General features: G+C 42.6%; 2 protein-coding genes across 3 annotated transcripts in view; one reads left to right on the forward strand and one right to left on the reverse strand.

Annotated features, from left to right (window-relative positions):
- Positions 1-3741: 3741 nt before the first annotated feature.
- six4a (SIX homeobox 4a) lies at positions 3742-10446 on the reverse strand. Its single transcript, XM_044165973.1, has 3 exons — positions 9432-10446; positions 7166-7869; positions 3742-6046 (listed from the first exon to the last, which is right to left on the reverse strand). The coding sequence occupies exons 1-3, from the start codon at positions 10163-10165 to the stop codon at positions 5439-5441; spliced, it is 2046 nt and encodes a 681-aa protein (XP_044021908.1). The 5' UTR covers positions 10166-10446; the 3' UTR covers positions 3742-5438.
- A 1635-nt stretch (positions 10447-12081) lies between these two features.
- Positions 12082-20936, forward strand: part of mnat1 (MNAT1 component of CDK activating kinase) — a 33672-nt gene continuing 24817 nt past the window's right edge. Inside the window, exons 1-4 of one of the 2 annotated variants that reach the window (XM_044165979.1) lie at positions 12082-12294; positions 18702-18854; positions 19239-19312; positions 20243-20346. In XM_044165979.1, coding sequence (XP_044021914.1) covers positions 12206-12294; positions 18702-18854; positions 19239-19312; positions 20243-20346 — 420 coding nt within the window. In that variant the 5' untranslated portion in view covers positions 12082-12205. The remainder of the gene's footprint in view (positions 12295-18701; positions 18855-19238; positions 19313-20242; positions 20347-20936) is intronic. The other variant, XM_044165978.1, reaches the window with a different exon arrangement.

The following is a 20936-nucleotide window of genomic DNA, read 5'->3' on the forward strand; positions in this document are numbered from 1 at the left end:
GCCTCCTCCTTTAACCCGGGCAGCCCGGGGGGCGAGATTATTTCAAGATGTGGACTCTCCGCCTCCGCCTCTGCCACGGTCAGTGCTGGGCTCCTCATTCCCCGACAAGTAATGCAATACTTAGTTAGGCTATCACTCGTTACTCCTTTTAAAGTGGGACTCACAGGCAGCAGGGATTCCTTACTCTCGTTACAGGCTTCTTCTCTCCGTTAAACTCCTCTGTTGCCTCCAAAACCGCAATAACTCAGCCTGCCTCTCCTGGAAGCTCAGGGCTGCTAAAGATCATGGATGTTCCAAGTTTTAGTCATTGCTTTACCGGAAAAACTCAAATGAGTCAGACTGTTTTCACCCCGAGAAAATCAACTTTTGCCATTTCTCATTAAACTGGTTTAATGTGAGGTAGGCCTAGGTGAAATGGGGGTGCGTGGGCCCTTGCTTGTTGAATTATTCCACCTCATGATAGCAGTTTGGAGGTGAAAACGACATATTATTTAATGCTAGAGCCAAAAGCTGTATTCCAGCTAGAGACATTCGTTACACCGTGCATTACTAGGGAAAGCAAATGAAATGTAACGGTGACTCTCCAGTCCTGTGGGAGAAAACGAGAGAAAGAAAAAGGCCCAACACAAACCACTTCATAAAAATGTCATCATCAAAAAAGTCCGTATTTCCAATTGGAGGGTTTATTTTTCAGAAAAAATGGAGGAAAATTGAAACGACCACTGGCTCACTGAACAGATGGTTTTCACTCTATCTAAATCCAAAGTGCTATTTCAGCTGTATCGACTGGAACAAAGCCGATACTGTTTAAATTAAGTGAAAAATGTCAGATTTAGTCCCCAGGGTTTTTTCCCCCCCCTTGAGTTTTTTGGGAGGGTTTTTGGTGACATTCAAGGGTGCCCTCTTACTGCACTGAAAAAAACATCAAAAATATTGATTTATTCATTCTGAACATCAACAACAACAAAAATGAAACACAAACGAAAGCCAAGCTTGTTTTTCAAAAGCATCCTCACACGCCCGTGGAAATGTATTTATTTGTTTGTTTATTTTCTTATAGACTTAATACACGAATATCACAAAATACTGCAATTGGCTATTGACATTTGATGAACTGCACATTTCTTGACGAATTCATTAATCTAATCAATAGTTTGTCATTGGCTTGCATTTTCTGGTTAATTGAAGATATCCTAAATGTGTCTTCAATTAAGAGTTAAAGCCGTTTATTCGGTGAGGTGAAAAAAAGCAGTGAAAAAAAAAAGGCTGCTCCTCTCAAAACAAAACACAACTGTTGACATGAGTGAGTTAAATGAAATTGGAGCTGCAATTATCAGCTTAACAGAGTTTCCTGTCATGTTGGAAAATTAGACCTGGTACAAGTGCACTGGGGTTAACCCCCCATCAAAATCATTACGCATTTCCTCAGAGGACCACCTCCACAAATATGCAATTACGGCCACGGCTTTTACAGTGCTCTGCTCGGTAAACACGCCCGGGCTTATAGACATTTGTTTTAGGGAAATTCTTTTTTTTTTTTTTTTTGCTGCAGGGCTGCAGTAAGTAAACAAACCAGGCAGGCAGACAAACACATAAACAAACAAAAGGAACGATTTTTAAAGGTGGATGTGCTGCTACCATGTGTGCCTGCTGGCAGGGAGGGGGCGCCATGACAATGCTATCATACAAGTTGAACTTGCAAGGATGAGTTGTTGCATGTGTTTTAGCAAATGATGCGTTTTTGGAAGGCAGACAGTTGAGCAGCAGCAGGTGTGTGTGTCCAAGATCATAACTCTGCTCCTGTTACAAAGTGCTGTTTTTTTTCTCTTTGGGAAATACCATTTGACCACTTCCTTGTGGACATGATTCTGCCTCCCAGCTGCTGCCTCTCTGTGTGTGTGTTTCGTTCACACATGCACACTTAAACCCGTCCTTATCACTTTTCTGTCCTTGTAGTCCAGAACAAACCAGTGAATCATGCTGGTTGCATCTTCCCTTCCCCACACTCGATGATGAAGTGGACATGTGCACATACCTTCTACCCTGCCAAGCAACAACTCAATTATTTTAAGTGGAGGTAAGAGAAAAATCTACAAGGGTTGAAGATATTTGTTTTCCTTCTAGTTCATAAACACCACCTACTTTCCACAAGCTTGGAAGAGCCAGTAGTAGATTTAGTTTCTGCCAGGAGGGAGAACACCTCTCCCCATGCCTTGGCCAGTAGTGGTGGGTCTGTGCGAGCAGGCTGGTACCCGCTGACCCCTGCCCTCTCATTAGTGGGACGTGGAGCGGTGGAGTACCGTGCTCCCCAGGTCATGTTACATATGGCTTGCAGTCTGCTGCGCCGCATTAAATGTCAGCTTTGAAACCATCCGAAAGATCAGAGGTCAGTGTTTTTAATAAGGCCAGAGTTCTGGGCGAGTTCCCTCTTTTTTCTGCACACTAAAGTATGTTTTATGTTTGAAATTATGGACAAAAATGATCCACTACTATTTAGATATGGGGATGTCCGGATTTTCACACATAAAGGAAACAGTGAACTTTAAATGAAATTCAGCAACTAGCTGTCCCCAGTCCCCATGAAAACTGTACTACACATCTTCTGTGAGGGAACAATTGTGCTCCTTTCCTTTCTAATTTATAGGCACAATACAAAGGTGGAATTTGGAGTTTTCTGTGGCCCCCTCCCCGTGAGACCCACAGACCACGGGGCTCTTGCTGCCAATGGGATATTGTTCTGGGCTCCAACAAAGCTGTTTTCACCCCCTTCAATATTACAGGAGGAGTTACCTGATACCTAACAATCAGCTAATCCACTGCCCATGGCGACGAGGTCACCTGTGCACAGGTAACTTTATCCCGGTTGCCTGCCTCTCCCTCCCTTTCCTGCTAGTCTCTCCCATTTTTTCTTCTCTCTCTCTGTGCCTCAACAGTGAGCACAGACAAACAGCCTCTGTTTATTTAGGTCATCAGTTAGATCATATATAACTCCTCCAGTCAGGATCCTCCAAGAGGACAACTCTATACACTCTATCCACCACAGACACCCTGTGAATAAAATAAAATCCCCTGCTGTTCGTCCATTTGTCAAACTTTGTCTCCATCTTATCTCTCCATGCTGGTTTGGTTGGGTGCCCACTGAGTGAACAAGTATTGGATGGAAAGTCATGAATTTAAGGAGAATCCCCTCAAGCCAAGAGAGGAGTTCAGGCTCTTTTCTGGATAGAGACTCAGTGTCTGTGAGTGACAGCCCCTCAAATTCATTCTTCCACATGCTGAAGTTGGGGGGGGGGTTGTTCGGCCTTCGCTCGGGGGAAAGGCCATTGGAAAGGACTGAGCTGTGGGGAGCTGCAGACCCCCCACCCAAAAGGAGCTTCACCTCTGGAAATCTCATTGCTGTTTATTTGAATTACAGGGGCTGAGATGAGAAAAGGAGGGCTAATGAACTCCAGGTTGCCAGGCATGTGCAAACGATCACTGCAGGTTTCCAGAGAGCAGCACCAGGCTTGCTGGATTACTGCATGCCACTTCCCAATCCCCCCACCCCCCAATCCTCCAGTTTGGCTACACAGGACTCTTAAATGTTGGGAAGACATGTGCTTTTTGTCTGGCATAAACTTACATTCATTCCAGACATGTTGTGTCGCTAAAAATGTAAAAAAAACAACAACTCAGAGATCATTCCTTAATTTTATCAGTCATCTTGAAGCTAAATTTATTGGAAAGAATTTAAAAAATCAGTTTTATGTTTTTATAAATATAAACTTTTATTGCAGTATGGAGATTTAGAAAAATACATTCACATAATTTCAGATAACAAACATATAATTCAAACTAAGATTAAAAAAACAAAAGACCATCAGTTTTACTATTTGCCCACGACTCATTTTTTGGTATGTGACATTAAAGCACTGAGAATACTTCCACTGAAATGTCCATTCAAATTGATGGGATTATGTCATAAATCCTGATAAGGAAAAGTACTACTAGTCCACTTGTATGAAGACGTGTGATGCACTGATAGATGTGCATGGTGTGAGTTGGCTGTGAGGCTGAAATGTGCTATTATGGTCATGTATGACAGCGAGGAATTAGGCTCCTGTTGTGAAAAGCACCGGACACACTTGACAAATGGGCTCCACATTCTCTTGTCTTTCCCTCAACTGACACCCAACAAATGTGCCAGTGACAGTGGCGGTAAATCTCTGAAGCTGCGATGTCACTGCCTGCACACCAACACAAGAGCTACGACTGAGCTTCAGTGTTATTCACAAAACAAAAGCAAAAGGCACTAGTGTTCAAAACATTATGATGCCATGCAAAGAGAAATTATTACAAGCCCTTTATAGAAAAATATCATTCATGATTACTGACATTTGGAGAGACACATCAAAATGAAACAGGATATAGTATAGGATCTTCACATCTAGTTAACGTACTATGAGTTGCAGCATTATAAACAACGTATGATGAACATGTGAACCCGACAGCGTGACCTTTTGATCATCGTTCATATCTTGGACTCACAGGTTGGTGATGAGGCTTGAAATATGAGTCATTGCTGAAATCGTGTGCATTTGTTGAGGTGTGTCACACATGAGAAACCCTCCAACATGAAGGCTGTTTGAAACGTGCGCGTTGTAATGTCATTATGGTAGTGCAAATACCAAAACAGACCGATGCCATTGTGTATTTTAAGTAGCAGAAAGGCACATTCGTCTTAACTCTAGTCGCTTATTCAACACTCCTAGTTCATTTGGTATGATATAAAGCACAAAAGCAGTGACTTGAGAGGCATTCAGAGGATTTAAGATGATTACTGAAGGACACTTTTTCCTAAATCAGCAGCTTTGTGTGTTTAAAGGCCTATTCTCTGAATGTATGTGCAGTCCTTTAGTAAAGCTGTCGCTCTTCAACCAACCATTTTCACAGAGGCTCTCTCCCTCTTCCCCCTACTGAATGACCTTTTTGGTTTGACCCAGATGACGCATTTAGTTTGGAGGAACATCCTGGTCACATGACTCCAGGAATTCCAGCACCTGCTTCTGCGGATCAAATCCACTCAACAGGAAGTAGCAGGTGTTGTCTATAAAAATGCACATTTAAACACGGCTCAATCACATACAGCAACTTCTTCTGTGAGCACATAACAGTCGTAATGTTCCTTCTTATGAACGGGGCTCTTAAAACATGTTGTAGACTTTTTTTATTTTTATGATAAACTGATAATGCCCACCCACAGGGCTCCTCTCTGACTAGAGTGCATTGTAAAAGTCAAATGAACACAAATAATTTAACATTTAAAGGAAATGGATGGTAAAAAAAAAAGCACACACACACATACACACACACACACACACACACACAAAAGTAAAAAGATTCACCATATCGCTGCTTGGGGCGGACATGAGTGCTTCTGCGAGGAGAGAGGTTTGAGGTTAAAGGTCAGCCATGTCCTCCTCCATCTGCACTGTCTGTAGTTTGGCTAACTCCTTCCCCTCCACGGCCTCCATCTCCCCACACATTGCCCGCACCATCTCATTCACGCCTCCCGAGCCCGAGCCAGCCACCTTGTTCTCTGAAAGGTTCATGTAGTTGCTGTTCATGCCAGGGCCCATCAGGTGTGAGGACCCCCGAACCTCGTGGCCCCCGAGATACTCTGTGGGCTGGAGGTGGTGGCTGCTGGGGTCCGTTTGGGCCATCAGGGGCGTGCTGACGGTGAGGGTGGTGTACACCTCTGGCTCGGTGGTGGACGAGCTGACGGCGGGGACCTCGGTGGTCGAGACGGGACCTTGGCTGGAAGGAACCTCTTCTGAGTTGGGGGCGGCGTAGCTGAGCTGACCGCTAGGGTCGAGGTGGATCCCGTGGTGGTACGAGGAGTAGACACCTCCCTCCGGAGGCTCCTTCTTGATGGATGGCTGGCCGGCGTTACTCATGTTGTAGAGGACTGTGCTGTGGTGCAGGGACGTCATGGTCAGCTTGTCCTGCTGCTGGAACGAGTCGTCACTGGAGGAACTCACTGCTACATTGTTCAGAGGCATGGTACCTGTGGTAATACAAGAATGTATCAATACAGTATCTCCACCTCTACCAGTTTGACTACAGTAGATCCCATTCCCACTGCTGAATCCCCTTCTCATTCCTCACAGTATTATTCGTTTCACTTACAGCAGGCCTTGGCCCCAAAATTGCTGTTGTGTGTCTCACACACTTTGTGCTCTTTAAGCTCGACCCTGCGGTGCCCCAGAGAACGAGTGCAAAAGCCTGCCAGGACTCAACAGCAAGCTGCAATTTTCTGTTTTTCCTTATTATTCATCCTGGTGTGGATTCTCTGCTTTATGTCAAAGTAAGTGCTGTAATGGCTTATTCCCTGTTAGTGTGTTTCATGGTCTCTGATTGTCTGAAACATATTTCCCCTCCTCCCTGCTCTGCAGATCAAGAGTGCAATGATGATGAGTGATGGTGACTTCAGAACTTGTTTTTATTCATCTCTGGGGTTTTCAAAGGACCACCTCTTCTCTGTGTGTGTGTGTGTGTGTGGCCCTTCCCTGTTTCTTCTGCTCTGTGTTATGTGTAGTATCAGCCCTTTGGGCTACGGCCCAAACACAGACAAGCCAAGAATAAAGCAGCTCAGATATATGGGGTGGACGTAGAGACCTGTTGACAAACCACCATGGACATATAGCATTGCACTGGAACAGTTAAGGAGGGCAGAGGGCACCACTGATCGGCTACCAAGATAGGAGATATAAGGAGATAACATCTATATTTTGATATAACAGTAGAGACGATTATGTCTGGATTTTTGTTATTCTAATACAGTGATAGATCTTAATTTACTATTTTCCTGGTCTTCAATGCTGCACTACATAACAGCATTACATTATAGCAAAGTGATAAACTGTAATGAATTTACTTGACTGCTTAGAAAGGGGAAAATGAACAATGAATTAAACTAAATCATAATCAAATTGTCACATTATTAATAACTTATTCAGCCAAAATGCCAAAAATATTGTGAGCTTTTATTTTGTCCTTGTTGCCCATTTCTGCCTCTCTCTCTATCTAAATATAACTTTCAAGTAAACATACAAAACAAGGTTATTACAACCAAACAGGTATGTAAGTTTTAAGTTTAAATTATTGTATAGTTTTCTGAACCCACCTTGTTGTGTGATTGTTGAGGAAGATGAGGCAGAAGACAGCTGCAGTGGAGGAAGACCTACGTCGCTGTTGAGTAATGAGCTGCCATCGCTGCCAGAGACTCCACTTGGTACCTGGACCAGACTGTAGCCACCCAGCTGCAGCGCACCTGATGAGGAGCTGAACGTGAGCACAGAGGAGCCTCCATTCTGGCCAGCCATGGTGTGAACCCCCTCCAGCTTCACCTCTGCTCCGTTCACACAGCCTGAGTAGGAGGCATACTGCAGGGCAGAGTCCTCAGCAGAACTGCCCAGTCCCTTCTCCTGACCTGTCTGCATCTGCATGTCCAGTCCAGAGCCCCCCAGCAGCACCCCTCCAGACGGCCTCAGAGGATTGAAGGCCAAGGGCTGGATGCCCAAATTGAGCCCGTTGAAGAGGATGTTTCCAGGTGTGTGGAGGTAAGACGACCCACCATTGTGAAACACGGTGGGGGAGTGGTTACTGGTCACTAGACTTCCGTTGTAGAGACTGTCACCGCTGGATCCAGGGGGCAGCTTGATGTCCCCGATCTGTTGGATGACCACCCCACTGTCCAGAGGCCCTGTTTGAATGGGAAGGGTCCCATGGGTGATCACCCCATCTGAGGAGTTAGAGAGGGGCCGGGGAGACAACTCCTCCTGGCCTTTGCTGGACTCATCCTCTGTGCTGTGGTTACCATCAGATTCACTGTGGGAAAAAAGGCAGAAGAAATGACAAATGTAAACAAAAATAGTGTTATAAGCTGACTTTAAGCCACTTTTTGAATAAAAAAATGAAATAAGATAGAAAAATGTGTACGTTCCTGATAGAGATATAAGTATAAGTATAAGTATTTTTCTCCAATTTGTGTACTTTTTTTTAGCAAAGAAAGCACTATTACAATATAAATTCAATAAAATACAATGTTGTATATTGGCCTTTATTTCCTTTCCACCCACATCTTGCCCTTTACTGAAGAAAGAGCACACAGAGTCATGTTTGTTGCTGTGTTATTACACAGCTTTGAAGAGCAAGCTGTGTTCCTGAATGTGTGGCCCTCTCTTACCTCATGGAGAGCCGCACTGACAACAACCAACCAACGTCAACAACAGTGCAACCATTTGGCGCAATAAATGACAAAATGCCAGCACTGGTGGCTTGACAAAACAAATGGCTGAGAGTATTTAGGCTATTTTAATTTCTCCCTCAAATTTAAAATGTAATTTAAAATCCCTATTTTTCTGTTTTCATGAAGTCTTGAAAACGATATAGACACACACACACACACACACGCGGTAAAACGTCTCACCCCCACTTCCAGGAAAATATATAAACAAAGACTACAAATAAGAGACGATTTGTTCATAATATCCACAGGTTATACTTATACTCACACGTAGTTTCTGAATATTTTTAGTAGCAACTTAAAGGCAATGGTTATATAATGGTGTGAGTGTGTGTGTGTGTGTGTGTGTGTGTGTGTGTGTGTGTGTGTGTGTGCGAGAGAGAGAGAGAGAGAGAGAGAGAGAGAGAGGGGTCACCTCCACCAGGTGTGCGTCAGCTTTGTTCACAGAGATAGAAACATGAAAGAAGGTATATTTCTGTCTGTTTGTGTGGAGGATTATGAAATGAAAAGCAAGCGCTGTTGGAGACTCAGAGATCCTTTTTGGTCTGAGAGGGAAAAAAGTGTTAATGAAAATGATTTATGTGCTGGGCTGGGGGCACGTGCGCGCGCGCGTGTCTGTGTGTGTGTTCACCTCTGAGTCCCTGCAGACACACAAACACACACACACACACTACAAATAGATAAGAAGAAATTAAAGTAACTTTTCAAGGCACCTTGTTAATTGCTTCATCAAAGTGGAGTGTGGGAGTTACTATGTTATTTTGTTGCTTATGGTTTCCATGCCCCTTAACACCAACACACTTGAAACCGGATCTGAATGGCAACCGCTTCATATTTCAAAACATTAAAAGCGTGCTGCAAACCCTTTTACGCATACTTTATTGTTTCTTAATTATTAACAACTAGTGATTCACACTGTCAAGTCTTATGAGTGAGTATTGTCAGCACTGACTTGAGTGTAAATGATTGTAAACTATAGGCGCCCTTCCTCGGAATAAGCTTTCAAATACTTTGTTAAAATTAGAATGGGTCTATTTTAATGCGCCTTTTACACAATGAACACTCAGAGAAACATTTTAATAAGTTGGTTAATAAGACTTCTGTGACTGAAGTAGTTTGTGGCTTGTTCCTTTTGTTGCCTCACCTTTTTGATTGTGCCTCGGACGGGTTTCTGTCTCTCTGCCTCCTGTTTTTGAACCAGTTGCTGACCTGGGTCAAGGAGAGTCCTGTAATCTTGGCGAGGTTTCTCTTCTCGGCAGGAGAGGGGTACCTATTCTGAGTATACAGATCCTTCAGCGCGTTTCGGGACCTTTCCTTGAAACAATACACAGTCTCCTCGCCGTCCCAGATAGTCCTGGGGAGAGGGTACTTTCTCCGGATTCGGTACTTGTCCACGGCGCCCAGGGGTCTCCCCCGCGCCTTCTCCGCCTCGGTGTACCGGGCTTTGTACCACAGATCTTGCAGAAAGGTGTGGTTGGACGGACTGAAACTGTGGTTCTCCAAAATACTGTACAGCTCCTGATACCGAGCCTGGTGGAAAGCAACGAGGGCTTGGGCTTTCAGGATGCTTTCGTTGCCGCGTAGCAGGTCACTCTGTGGCAGGGACCACAGGAACCTGGCGAGCCGGTCCACATTGCCCCCCTGCTGCAAAGCCTCGCAGACACACGCCACTTGCTCCGGGGAGAAAGCCAGAGACGAAGCGGCGCTCACCAACAGCTCCGTGCGCACCGCGTCCGTGCTGGGAGTCGTGTGCTCCATGGACAACTCCGCCGCGTCCAGCGCCACAAGCTTGATGCACTCCCGCGTATCCACCTCCTTCACATTTTCCCTCTTGATGTCAGTTACTGTTGTGACTTCTCCGGCAGAAGAAGAAGACATTTTTTTGTTCAAGCCTTCCCTGGTAAAGTCACTCCTCCCAGCTCGATCAGGTTACCCCCTCGCCATGCGAATGCGATCGGATATCTGACAGCAGCTGTAAGTAGATATCTCTCTCCCCTTTTCCTCCCAACGTGACTTTTACTCTGCGGGGACTGGAGCTGGAAGGAGACACACTGGGGTCTATCGGCAGGAGAGCCACGCTATTGGCCACCGAGGGCCCCATAAGGGAGGAGCAAGCGGGTTTCAGACACGAATGTTTGGTTTCCAGCTGTCAGTCATATAACTTACAGTATATTCCCGTAGCTCACCTGTGCAAGGTGAGTGCTTTCGGGATCGTGGGAACGGGATATTCTTGATTGTCTGTATTGTCAGGAGCTGACTTAGCTTTATGTGGAAACATAAAAGCATTTATTATTCCCATCTAGACGTTTGGAAATCCAAGGGAAATACTCCTGGGATTGTTTTTGACAATTTTTAATTGACTCACAAAACGTTAAATACAATTTGAGACTGAGACTGGATTTTTATACTTCACTCTAAAAGGCACTTTGCACATCCCTTTTTAGCTTATATTTCCAAAGCCATTTTCAGTTTTGATTATTATTACACTGTCAAATCCCAGCTCTGTTAGATCCAGCCCCTAAAAAGCAGCACTTTTACAGTGGGAACATTTTAAACTTTAAATAGCCTACAGTTCCATAATAGTTCAAGGACCTGATTGTGATTGAAATAAGGTTGGAATATGGCCAGTTTGTCTGTCACAAGGCACTCACACATTGGATCAAGTCACAACACAGCACATAATGATCCCAGTAAGCAATGTCAGATCAAATCCATATACATAAACAGAGAATATTTAGTAATGGCTTGAGAAACCAACATCTCTGCATGAATGCAAATTCAGACCATTTCCTCAGTGACATAAAGTATGTATGAATCAGAATCAGAAATACTTTATTGATCCCCGAGGGGAAACTCTTTGCTGAGATATTTCTGTATAGCTCTACGTTTTATTTTCCCCTTTCACGTTTATTAGACCCCTAAAGCCATCTGTCATCCATAAATATAATTTGAAATAACAGCTATAAGATTTTAACAGCCTATCTTTAAAATAAGGATTAGTAATCCACTGTGGGCCACACATAAGTCTGTAAAAGCATATATTTGCCTTGCAGCATTATATTTATCCTGTCAAAACTTAACTTGAAAACTGAGAAATTGGCCATTTTTGTCTTTTGCAAATAATGATTGTCAGTCTAATGTGGCACTGGAGTCTAACTTTGTGGGCCACCTTTTTATCTGATCAATTACTGACATTTATGCATAGTGAATAAATCAATATGCCACATAGGTTAGGCCTGTGCTTTCAGTAATTGTGATAGAATATATGTTTTCAGAGCTATAGCCTTTGAAAAGACTGGATTTAAATGTAGACCAACCTGCCCTGAAGTTAGTGTTACTGTTTTATCACTATACTATTAGAATACACCTTTTCTGGCTTCATCATACATTGTTAATTCAGGATAATAGGCTAAATCACATGATATATCCATCATCCTTGGTGAATCATTTCCCCAAACAGTTACACATTCAACAAGAAACTATATGATGTCAGAAGCCCTGGGGAACAACATCTGGGGAGGTTTTTTGGTTGAAATTATGTTTCATTAGATCATGGAATATATGGGAGTAATCTATAGGGTAGCACAGAGGAGACAGTGGAAACCTATAATCAAAACAGCCATTCACATTCTCTCTAAATACAACCTTTTTGTGGATAAGTGAAAATAAACCACTCAGCTTTTTTTTTTTACCTCAGAGCCCCTGGGACTCCTCAGGGACCCCTGGGGGTGTCAGCACCACAGCGTGACCACCACTGCTGTTGAGGTTATCATTAAATAGGAACTACTCTTATTAGTGGCGTTTCCAGTCGGACCGCACTCTGTGCAACATAGCGGTTCGCCGCCTGGAAAGTGACAGGAGAGCTGCTAGTTGTTGACATTTTTCGCAAGCTTTTTATATTGTGTCGCACAGACAGAAATGGACGACCAGGGGTGTCCGAGATGCAAAACAACCAAATACAGGAATCCGTCGCTGAAGCTGATGGTGAACGTCTGCGGTCACACGCTGTGAGTATTTACATCTCAGCTAAAGAAAAGTAGAGAGTGAAGCAAAATTCCTCCAAGCGGGACGATATATTTGCTTCAAACTGTGCAAAAATGACACCTGCCAACACAAGAAACCCCATAAATTAAGGTTAAGTCTTATTTTAAAACTATTTCCAGCTGTGTTAGGCTTCATATCGTCTCTTAAATCTTAATGGTTGGACGTTAACTGACAAAAGACGTTGGAAACATTTTTTAAATTCTCACGAGCTTTTAGCTAACAGCCAACGGTTTTCTGTGACAAATATAAAGGAATATAAAATAATTTAACTTCCTGTCGGTTATAAACCCCACATTCTTATTGCTAATATAATATTAATACTGTTACCTATGACTACCTCTTAGAAAGACTAAAGATAGCATCAACAGGCGAGTTGACGCAGTTTATAGCTGGGTTTATGCTCTAGCACAGCCTTGATAGTGCTGCATGACAACTGTCAATGCTAGACATTGTTAATAAACATGGCAGACAGTTAGCCTTAATAGAACTACACTGTTTGCACCTGACCTTCACTGCCTATTTGTACCCCTCTTTAAAAACTGGCAGAAGAGGTCTTCGAACAGATGCTGGGGCTTCAATTATACTGAGCTTTTTACAGTAAACCGCCGCAGTAGTGGTCATTCCTTTTAAATATGACATTTTATGGAAAGTACAAAAAGTTCAGGATGGCAGAGAGAAGAGTGATTGATGGTGAGCATGGTGTGCATGAAGTTTTAACTACATAATGAGTACAATAGGAACAAATACAATCTAATCTACACTAGGGCTGCAGTGCATAATAATACATTATGACTAATATTTGTTTTTGATGCTAAACTGATGAATCTCTCTAAAACTGGTTCTTATGGATCCTACCATAGTTACAAGCGTAGACAGAAATCACTCCCAGACTGCAAAAAGAAATGCAGCCTAAACATAACCGTTTCCACATTCATACCTAAACTTAACTATCTCAAGGCTGATCCCTACACATTACTGTTTTTTACTTACTTACTGAACCTCTGTTGTCGGTCTGGGTCAGTCACACCAGGTCTACCTATAATCCTGGTGGGATTCTTAACTTTGAATAAAACAGAAAAAATAAATGGCAAAATGCCCATCACAAGTTACCAGAGCCTAACATATTAATAAATCATATAAGAAATTCAATTAAATGGAATTTCAAGTAAATTTAATTTACTATAACATAAGAAATGTAAGAAAGTATTTGCTTTTGTCTATCTGTAACCAGCAAATATGTGGTATTTTTAGTTTTTTTAAAAATTACTACAACTATTAATCAGTTATCACAAGTGGAATCATTTCATTTTGCCTGACTTTACTGCTTAATAAACTAATTGTTCTTGCACTAGTTTACACTAATTCTATTTATTATTATGCTACAGTTTTAATTGTCCGTCATCCTCATGTCAGTACTCAGTAAAACCTGTTTGCTGTGCTTTTTCCAATATTTAACCTTGTCATCTGTCAAAAACCTGGTCATTTAAATGAAGGGGATGTGTTCTCTGTGAACATCATGCAGTGGCAGTGGTAGCCTGATGAGAGCATCTTTTTTCGACCCTGTCTGTTTATTGACCGTACCATCAGGAAGTGGCTGTGCTTTGTCATCAGGTCAGCGAGCTCATAACTCACCGTCTCTGTCTGGATGCAGGGCTACACACAGAAAATTAAAATGATTCTGCAATGAAGCAATTTGGAGGGATGTCCTAGCCCAGGTCACCTTGGAGTTGTTCCTCAGAACTGGTGCGACGGTGAATTAATGCACCACTTGGAAACTGCTGTACTCTCAAACTGTATTAGTATTTTGATGTCATTTGGCTTTTTGTTTGCAGCTAGGCTTCCTCAAGAGCTGATAGATACGGAGTATGGCCTGTATTGTATCATGAGCAATGTGTTTCAATTTCACAGTTACTGATTTTGCATTTGGTGTAATCAACAACTCTATGCAGAAAAAGTGAATAAGAAAGAAAGGGAAATATGAAATTAGAAAGGCAAATGTGTACATGCAGTATGTCTGTGTTTACTTAAATCCACAAACACTGAAACAATTATAAAGATGCATCGTTCCATATAAGTGCAATTGTTGGCTTCTGCCTAACTCTGCAGAGTGAGTGTTCATGTAGACAGAAAAGTCACAGACTAGAATCTCTCCTTTCTCCTTTTAGATTCATAGCATATTTTATTACCATTTCTTAGTTAAGTTAATTGTGACATAACAATCTTTAACCATCTGGGATGTGAATGCCAGTCACCCTCTCCATTTACAGTATTTGTTTTTAGGGCTTGTTTGTTGATGTTGAACTTTGTGCTGAAGCAATTAGTCGAATAGTTGATTGATGAAAAACATTAATTGAATAAAGCCAAAATGTGAGAATTTGCTACTTCTGTTTTACAAGCACTGGAAAATAGATACATTTGAGTTTTGGGCTGGGTTGGACAAAACAAGCAATTTGAATGTCCCCTCTATTTTCTTCTCTATTTTGTGAATATGGGCTAAATGATAAATGACTGCTACACAGCAACAAAAGCATCCTAAAAGCCCAAGCCCTTGTTGCTCTACACTCATTCATTTAAATAACTTTTAACCTCTCTCTACCTTGGCCCGGTTGAGTGGCCATTCCAGTCTGCGATGCAATGCAGTATTGAGCTTCTCCACCTCTAGCATGCATCTAAATTTAAACTCCACCACAGCACATTTTGTATCCCTGTCAGCGGGGGCATTTGATGTGTGTTATTTATTACATTTGCACAATGACATGCCTATGTCCTTTGGCATTTGACACTGGGCACAGGCAGGCACAAACAACAGAAGCTTAGGCGTACAGTGGGGATTAGAGGGGTCCACCCTCTATAGTGAGTGGGATAAGTTTTGTTGGGCGTCCAGTGTTCCCGAAGTAACAGCTCTGTTCATTTTCTCCTTAGATACTGGGAAATTTAGTTTAGCATAAAGACTGGAAGCAGAGGGAAACAGCTTGGTTGAAAGGTTAAAAAATCTCCCCACCAGCACCTCTAACCCCTTGTAGAACCACAACTTGTTGTTTTTTCCACTTTAGTTGCTACAGTGATTAAAATAACAAATAAAACATATTAATTAGTGAGCTTTAGAGGTGCTAGTAGGCAGATTTTTTAACCTTTTGACAGAGCCAGGCTAGCTGTTTTCTCTTGTCTCCAGTCTTTATGTCAAGCTAAGCTAACTGTCTAGCTTTATATTTAACAGACAGGCCTGCGAGTGATATCGATCTTCTCTTCTAAGTCTCAGCAAGAATGCTAATAAGCATATTTCCCAAAATGACAAACTAGAGAGAGTGGTCTACACTAAGTTTTACGGGGCATTGAATTTAAAAGACAGCCAATTAGCGAGCTTAAAATGTTGTTACCTTTGCTATTAATAGAGAGCTTTTGCTCCACTAGCTTTTGGTTCTCACTGTAGTATTTCTCCATAGTATCGTTAGGCCTACATTTTCCCCTGTTTTTATTTTGAGGAATATATTATTAAAAAACTTTTAAATAAAATTTATTGTGGGAAAAATGCTTTTGGAACCTGTGTCTCTGCCCTTTTTGCTTCTCTACAAAGTACACCAAATATATGCTTTATTTTTTTAAGATCACACAAACCTATGCTAGCTTCCTGTGTAAGCAATCATACTCCTGGGCCTCAGCATTTTTTGACCACACTGCTGCAGGTATTGTAGGTCACAGGGCAGGGCGGAGCGACATAGCAGGTTTAAATTTGACACAAAGCCAGCTCTGCTCTGTCTGGACTCAGCCGTTGCTCTTTGAAGATCATGAGCTTTGTGGCAGAAACAAATGAATCCAGCTCCTGTCTTTTTATAGCGCTGTTTTGTTTTTGCTCTTTCTTGCGCAAGGAGGAGGCAAAGATGCAGGCAATGTCACCAAGGGGCGGTGGGGGGTGGTTGTGGTAAGGAGGCCTCTTTGCTGAGCCAGGACCCTGTTTACCCTCCTCTTACCACCCCCTTCTTTGACCTGCTGACAGCTGCAGATGGGAAAGATAGGAGCCTGGAACTCTGAGCAGGACAGGTGAGAGAGGGAGGAGTCAGGAGTACTCAGTCAGCTACAACAGCCCTGGGACACAGGATGGCAAGCTGCTCGAGATCTGTCAACTCACTTAAATGTCTGTTCAGTATGCCAAGCAATATAGAATAGCCTTGGCAAGAGTTTTCTGAGTCCCCCTTTGATTAGAAATTGCAACAGGCATATAATCTGAAAGCTGTCACTAAGAGTAGGCACATTTCAGAAGAAATATGGCAAATTGACTCTAAAAGTCCCCTCCCTCCCTCTTAGACGTTCATCTCTTTGCTCTAGAGTTACACAGGATTTCCCCTTTGGAGAGTTCTGTTGTGTGGTCCATTTATGGGGCAGGGGGCATGCTACACCCCACTCCTTGCCCCATGTTGATGAATGGGCTCTTTGTGGGCCTGTGGAAACAAGCTGAATCCCTCCATCTACCTCCATATGGCCAGGCCTATACATCTCCTGTAGCCTGGGGCCACAGTGAACATCTGCCTCTTCCAGGGTGCACTTGAGCGGGGGCTCCTCATGCTCTGAAGCACCAACTGGACAACGCAGATGTTTCTGTCCGTTGTTCAGCTTTCATTTTTATTTTGTGGCTTCATCTAAGCCAAGCTAAACTGACATGCGTGCAATGCTTCAAGAAAGTTATATCTGTTTGTTGTATGGCTGTGAAAGCGTTGTGTCATACTTGGCAGGTTGGGCTTGTTTGACCCATATCTGAGACGCTAGGCGTAAACAGCCAAACTCCATGGCTCTGCAGTTTCTCCTTTAACTGCTTTTTTGTTGAATCCTGCTGATGAAGTGAAATGTCTTGCATGATGACTCCGTCATGATTGTTCTAATAGGCTCCATCCCTGAAGAGCTTTTGACTAGGCACAGTGTCTCAGCCCAGTCCTTGACTTTGGAAAGAAATGACTCAACCATACCATCAATGACGTATGGTGAAAAATCTGGCTTTTTCCCATCAACTTTGCTATATTTTATTATGAAAACTGTCAGTGCTCAAAAGCCGATAGTGACATTTGGAAACCAGATGTTGTTCATTTTTGTGAAGGTGGTCAGAAGCAGGAAGGTGAGTGGAAATAAAGCTCTGCAGAGACTTAATTAAAAGAGTGTACTGTGCAAACGTTTATCCAGGCCCTCCACCCCATCAGGGGAGATTTAGGAACATTCCCATTGTCTTCAGTGTCCACTCCTCAATTGAGTGTGACTGATGGGTAACCGCCTACCTGCATAAAGGTGTGATTGATGGCTAAGCTCAGGGTTGTGCCCTCAGGTAGGTCTGACGGTTGCCATGGAGTCATGTTGTGATGGTGCATAAAGTAAACCTTCCTGTTTCAACCTGGGCTTTACCTCAGATTCCCCGACATTATCTGAAGAGTGTTTCAGCCTTTTTGTTTAGAATTGGTTACGGGTGGAGAGGTGTGCTCTTCACTGAAGAGAATTGTGATTCATGAGGAACCAAAGGCCGCCTGAAAAGCTCATCATGTCACTGTGCTGTACTGCTACATATTTTGTCTTGGAAAGTAATCATATCCATTAAACAGATTTACAGTAGATACTTTGATCAATAACTGCCTAAATTTCCACATTATTTAAAAATGTGGCTTAAACTTCTCCATAATACAGCCTCCTTTCATTTAGGCACCATGTCAGGAATAATAATGACATTTTCTGGCAGAAAAGGGAGAACAGTTTTATTGCATGTGGACTTAGTGATCCTTTTTTTAAATGTTAAAGTTAAATTTTCAGATAAATGAAAGCCTTAAGCACAAATGAGAATTCATCTTAAAATACTTAAATTTACCAACGAAGTAAGGAATACACAAAGCACTGCAATTGTCCATCTGAATTTCTTTGGTTTTCCCAAATTACATAAGACTTAGTCCATTCTTATAATGATAGACTACACTATGAATTACTGAGCTGGATTTTATCATATTATGCAACGTGGCAGAGTGACTGAGGTCTGTTGAAATAACAATAAAGCAAATGTTTTTTCCAGTGCAAACAGACACTCCACTGATGGGGTGTCAGACTAATTTCCTCTTGTCTGAGACTTGGAGGCAGCCTAATCGACATTCCGATCATAATTTCAGCCATCTTTGAGCACTTAGAGGAAATATTCAAATGCCCCATTATCACCCCCTGCGCCTGATGATAAGTTACAGACAAAGAAAAAACGCAAATTTGTTTTACTGTGACGAAAATTGGATTTCAGCAGCCACATATGCCCACACATGCTCACAGCTGACTCTCAGGCCTGGAGGGTCACCTCTGGAAACATCCAGCTCAGCTTGATTGTATTTTCTGTTTTGTTGTCTCCTCTCCCCCACAGATGCGAGAATTGTGTGGAGATGCTGTTTGTGCGCGGCTCAGGTAACTGCGTGCAGTGCGACACACCCCTGAGGAAGAGCAACTTCCGCGTGCAGCTCTTCGAAGACCCCACTGTAGATAAGGAGGTGGAGATTCGCAAGAAGGTGCTGAAGATGTGAGTGAGGGGGACCGGGAGGGTGAGGGGTGTGGCTCTGCGTGTTTATGTGTCATCTCATGCCTCCTCCCTCTTCTTAAGCCACCTTTGTCTTTCTCATTACACTGTTTGTTTTGTAGACAATGAGTCTCCTGGGGGGGGGGCTCAAACGGGAAAGCTCTTTCCCTGCCAGGTTTTTACTTCTCAGCCCCTCCCTGCCTTCTCTCTCTCCCTCTCATCTATTCTTTAATAGCCCCTTAATTGTCATCTAATGTGTGTCTATTAGGCAGTATGCAGACATGGTATTACAAAATGGTTGATTTAATGGGGGCTATTAATGTCAGTGTGTATTTGCTTTCATCAGGTTTTACTATTTGTATCATCAGTTCTGTTCTTCCTCTGCAGATACAACAAGAGAGATGTTGATTTCTCCAGCCTGAGAGAATATAACGACTACCTGGAGCAAGTGGAGGACATAGGTAGAAGCACTGACTTGGAAACCTCATGCTGAAACGGAGGGCAAAAGGGTTGCTTACTATTGTAATGATTTCTCTTTGACTCTAGTTGCGCAGGGGGATGTTTTACAGGCATTAGTGCCAGCCAGGTGCATGGATAAGTGAGTAGCTCTGCCAATGCTAACACGTCTTGACTGGCGACCCATCATGCACCTTTATCATGGGTGTATTAAGCGAGCTGGATATGGTGCAGGCCAGTGAGCCTCACTGCTACTTTGTCCCAGTGGCCAACCGTGCTGCTGCAACAAAAAAAAAAAAAACATTTTCCCCATAGACCACCATTGGAGATGTCTGTAAAACTGTTGACAGGACACCTCGCCATTTATTCCTCTTTGTATTATATATTTTTAAACGTGTGTGACATCATCCCAATAAATGTAAAGTCTATGGGCCGAGCAGGATAAGGAGGGCGGGGCCAGGAAGAGAGACACTGTCATGTGAATGTCAAGTATCCAGTTCCTATAATACTGATGGCTTTTAGCCCTTAACAGAAGGCAAAACATCTCTTGTGGTCTAGGTCATAGTTTGGTGCTTAGAATTTGCACCAGTGATATTATGTGTACACTCTAAGTTGACTAGCTCCTCTGTTTTTAAGGGCCGGGTATACACTGTCAGGCGCACGATATTATTAAGAAATGGGGATAACTGCACACATTTTCAGACAGTCTCTCTTGGAAGTCATTCATAGTGTTGCTCGCATGAAAATTGACAGAAATAGTTGTGTAAAGGATAATCTGTTTCAGAAACTTGCAGAAATGTTCAGACAAAGCCCCACCTAATCCAACATCGGAAAGGTGTGGGGTAGGAGGTTTCCGAAGCTATTCGCCTATCTGACAAGCACTTCTGATTGAGTATACTAGCCCATTAATGCTGATTTGTGTCTCCTACCTGTAGTGTATAACCTGACAAACAACATTGATATGGAGAACACCAAGCTGAGGATGGAGCAGTACCAGAGGGAGAACAGAGATATCATCCAGAAGAATAAGGCTAAACTTGTATGTATGGAGTGTATCTTCCCACACATGCATAATGCCTTCATTTATAATGATAATTTGGTGCCAAGATAAACATAGCAGGAAACTTTTCTTTTTCTTGCTCCCCTCCTCTGAGTGGGTCAAGTACAATATGGCATCACTAGGGCTGGTGGGGCTGCAGCCTTTTGGTCAAAGATCAGAATCAAAATCAGAATCAGCTTTATGACCAAGTATGGGTACACATACAAGTAACTGACTCCGGTTTTTTGTTACTCTCAATGTACTTACACAGAAATAGACATACAGCTAAAAACAAGGACAACAAAGCTGAATAAAATAGGTTAAAAATAAACAGAACTACTATGTACATACAAGTAGGTGAAAAAATAGATGCGCATATAAATATCTATAAAAAGCAACAATGACCAATAACATACAATGTCTATATACAAGTCAGACTGTTTCTGTAAATTGTAAACAAGAATTTAATAGTGCCGAGTGCGAAGAGTGCTGGAATAAATATTGAATTATTAATGTAATAAGTTGCATTATAAACATGAAGTAGGTGGATATGTACAGTATATGCGTCTATATACAGCATGCATAGATTT

This window comes from Siniperca chuatsi, linkage group LG15 (genome assembly GCF_020085105.1).
Source record: "Siniperca chuatsi isolate FFG_IHB_CAS linkage group LG15, ASM2008510v1, whole genome shotgun sequence".
NCBI classification, from domain to species: domain Eukaryota; kingdom Metazoa; phylum Chordata; class Actinopteri; order Centrarchiformes; family Sinipercidae; genus Siniperca; species Siniperca chuatsi.

What these genes read in the sequence shown, in the direction of transcription:
- six4a (XM_044165973.1), bottom strand. Translation starts at nt 10,165, where the DNA reads ATGTCTTCTTCTTCTGCCGGAGAAGTCACAACAGTAACTGACATCAAG. An exon ending in TCCGAGGCACAATCAAAAAG is followed by an intron (nt 7,870 to 9,431) that starts GTGAGGCAACAA and finishes TTTTTCCCACAG; the next exon opens with TGAATCTGATGGTAACCACA. An exon ending in CTCAACAATCACACAACAAG is followed by an intron (nt 6,047 to 7,165) that starts GTGGGTTCAGAA and finishes GTATTACCACAG; the next exon opens with GTACCATGCCTCTGAACAAT.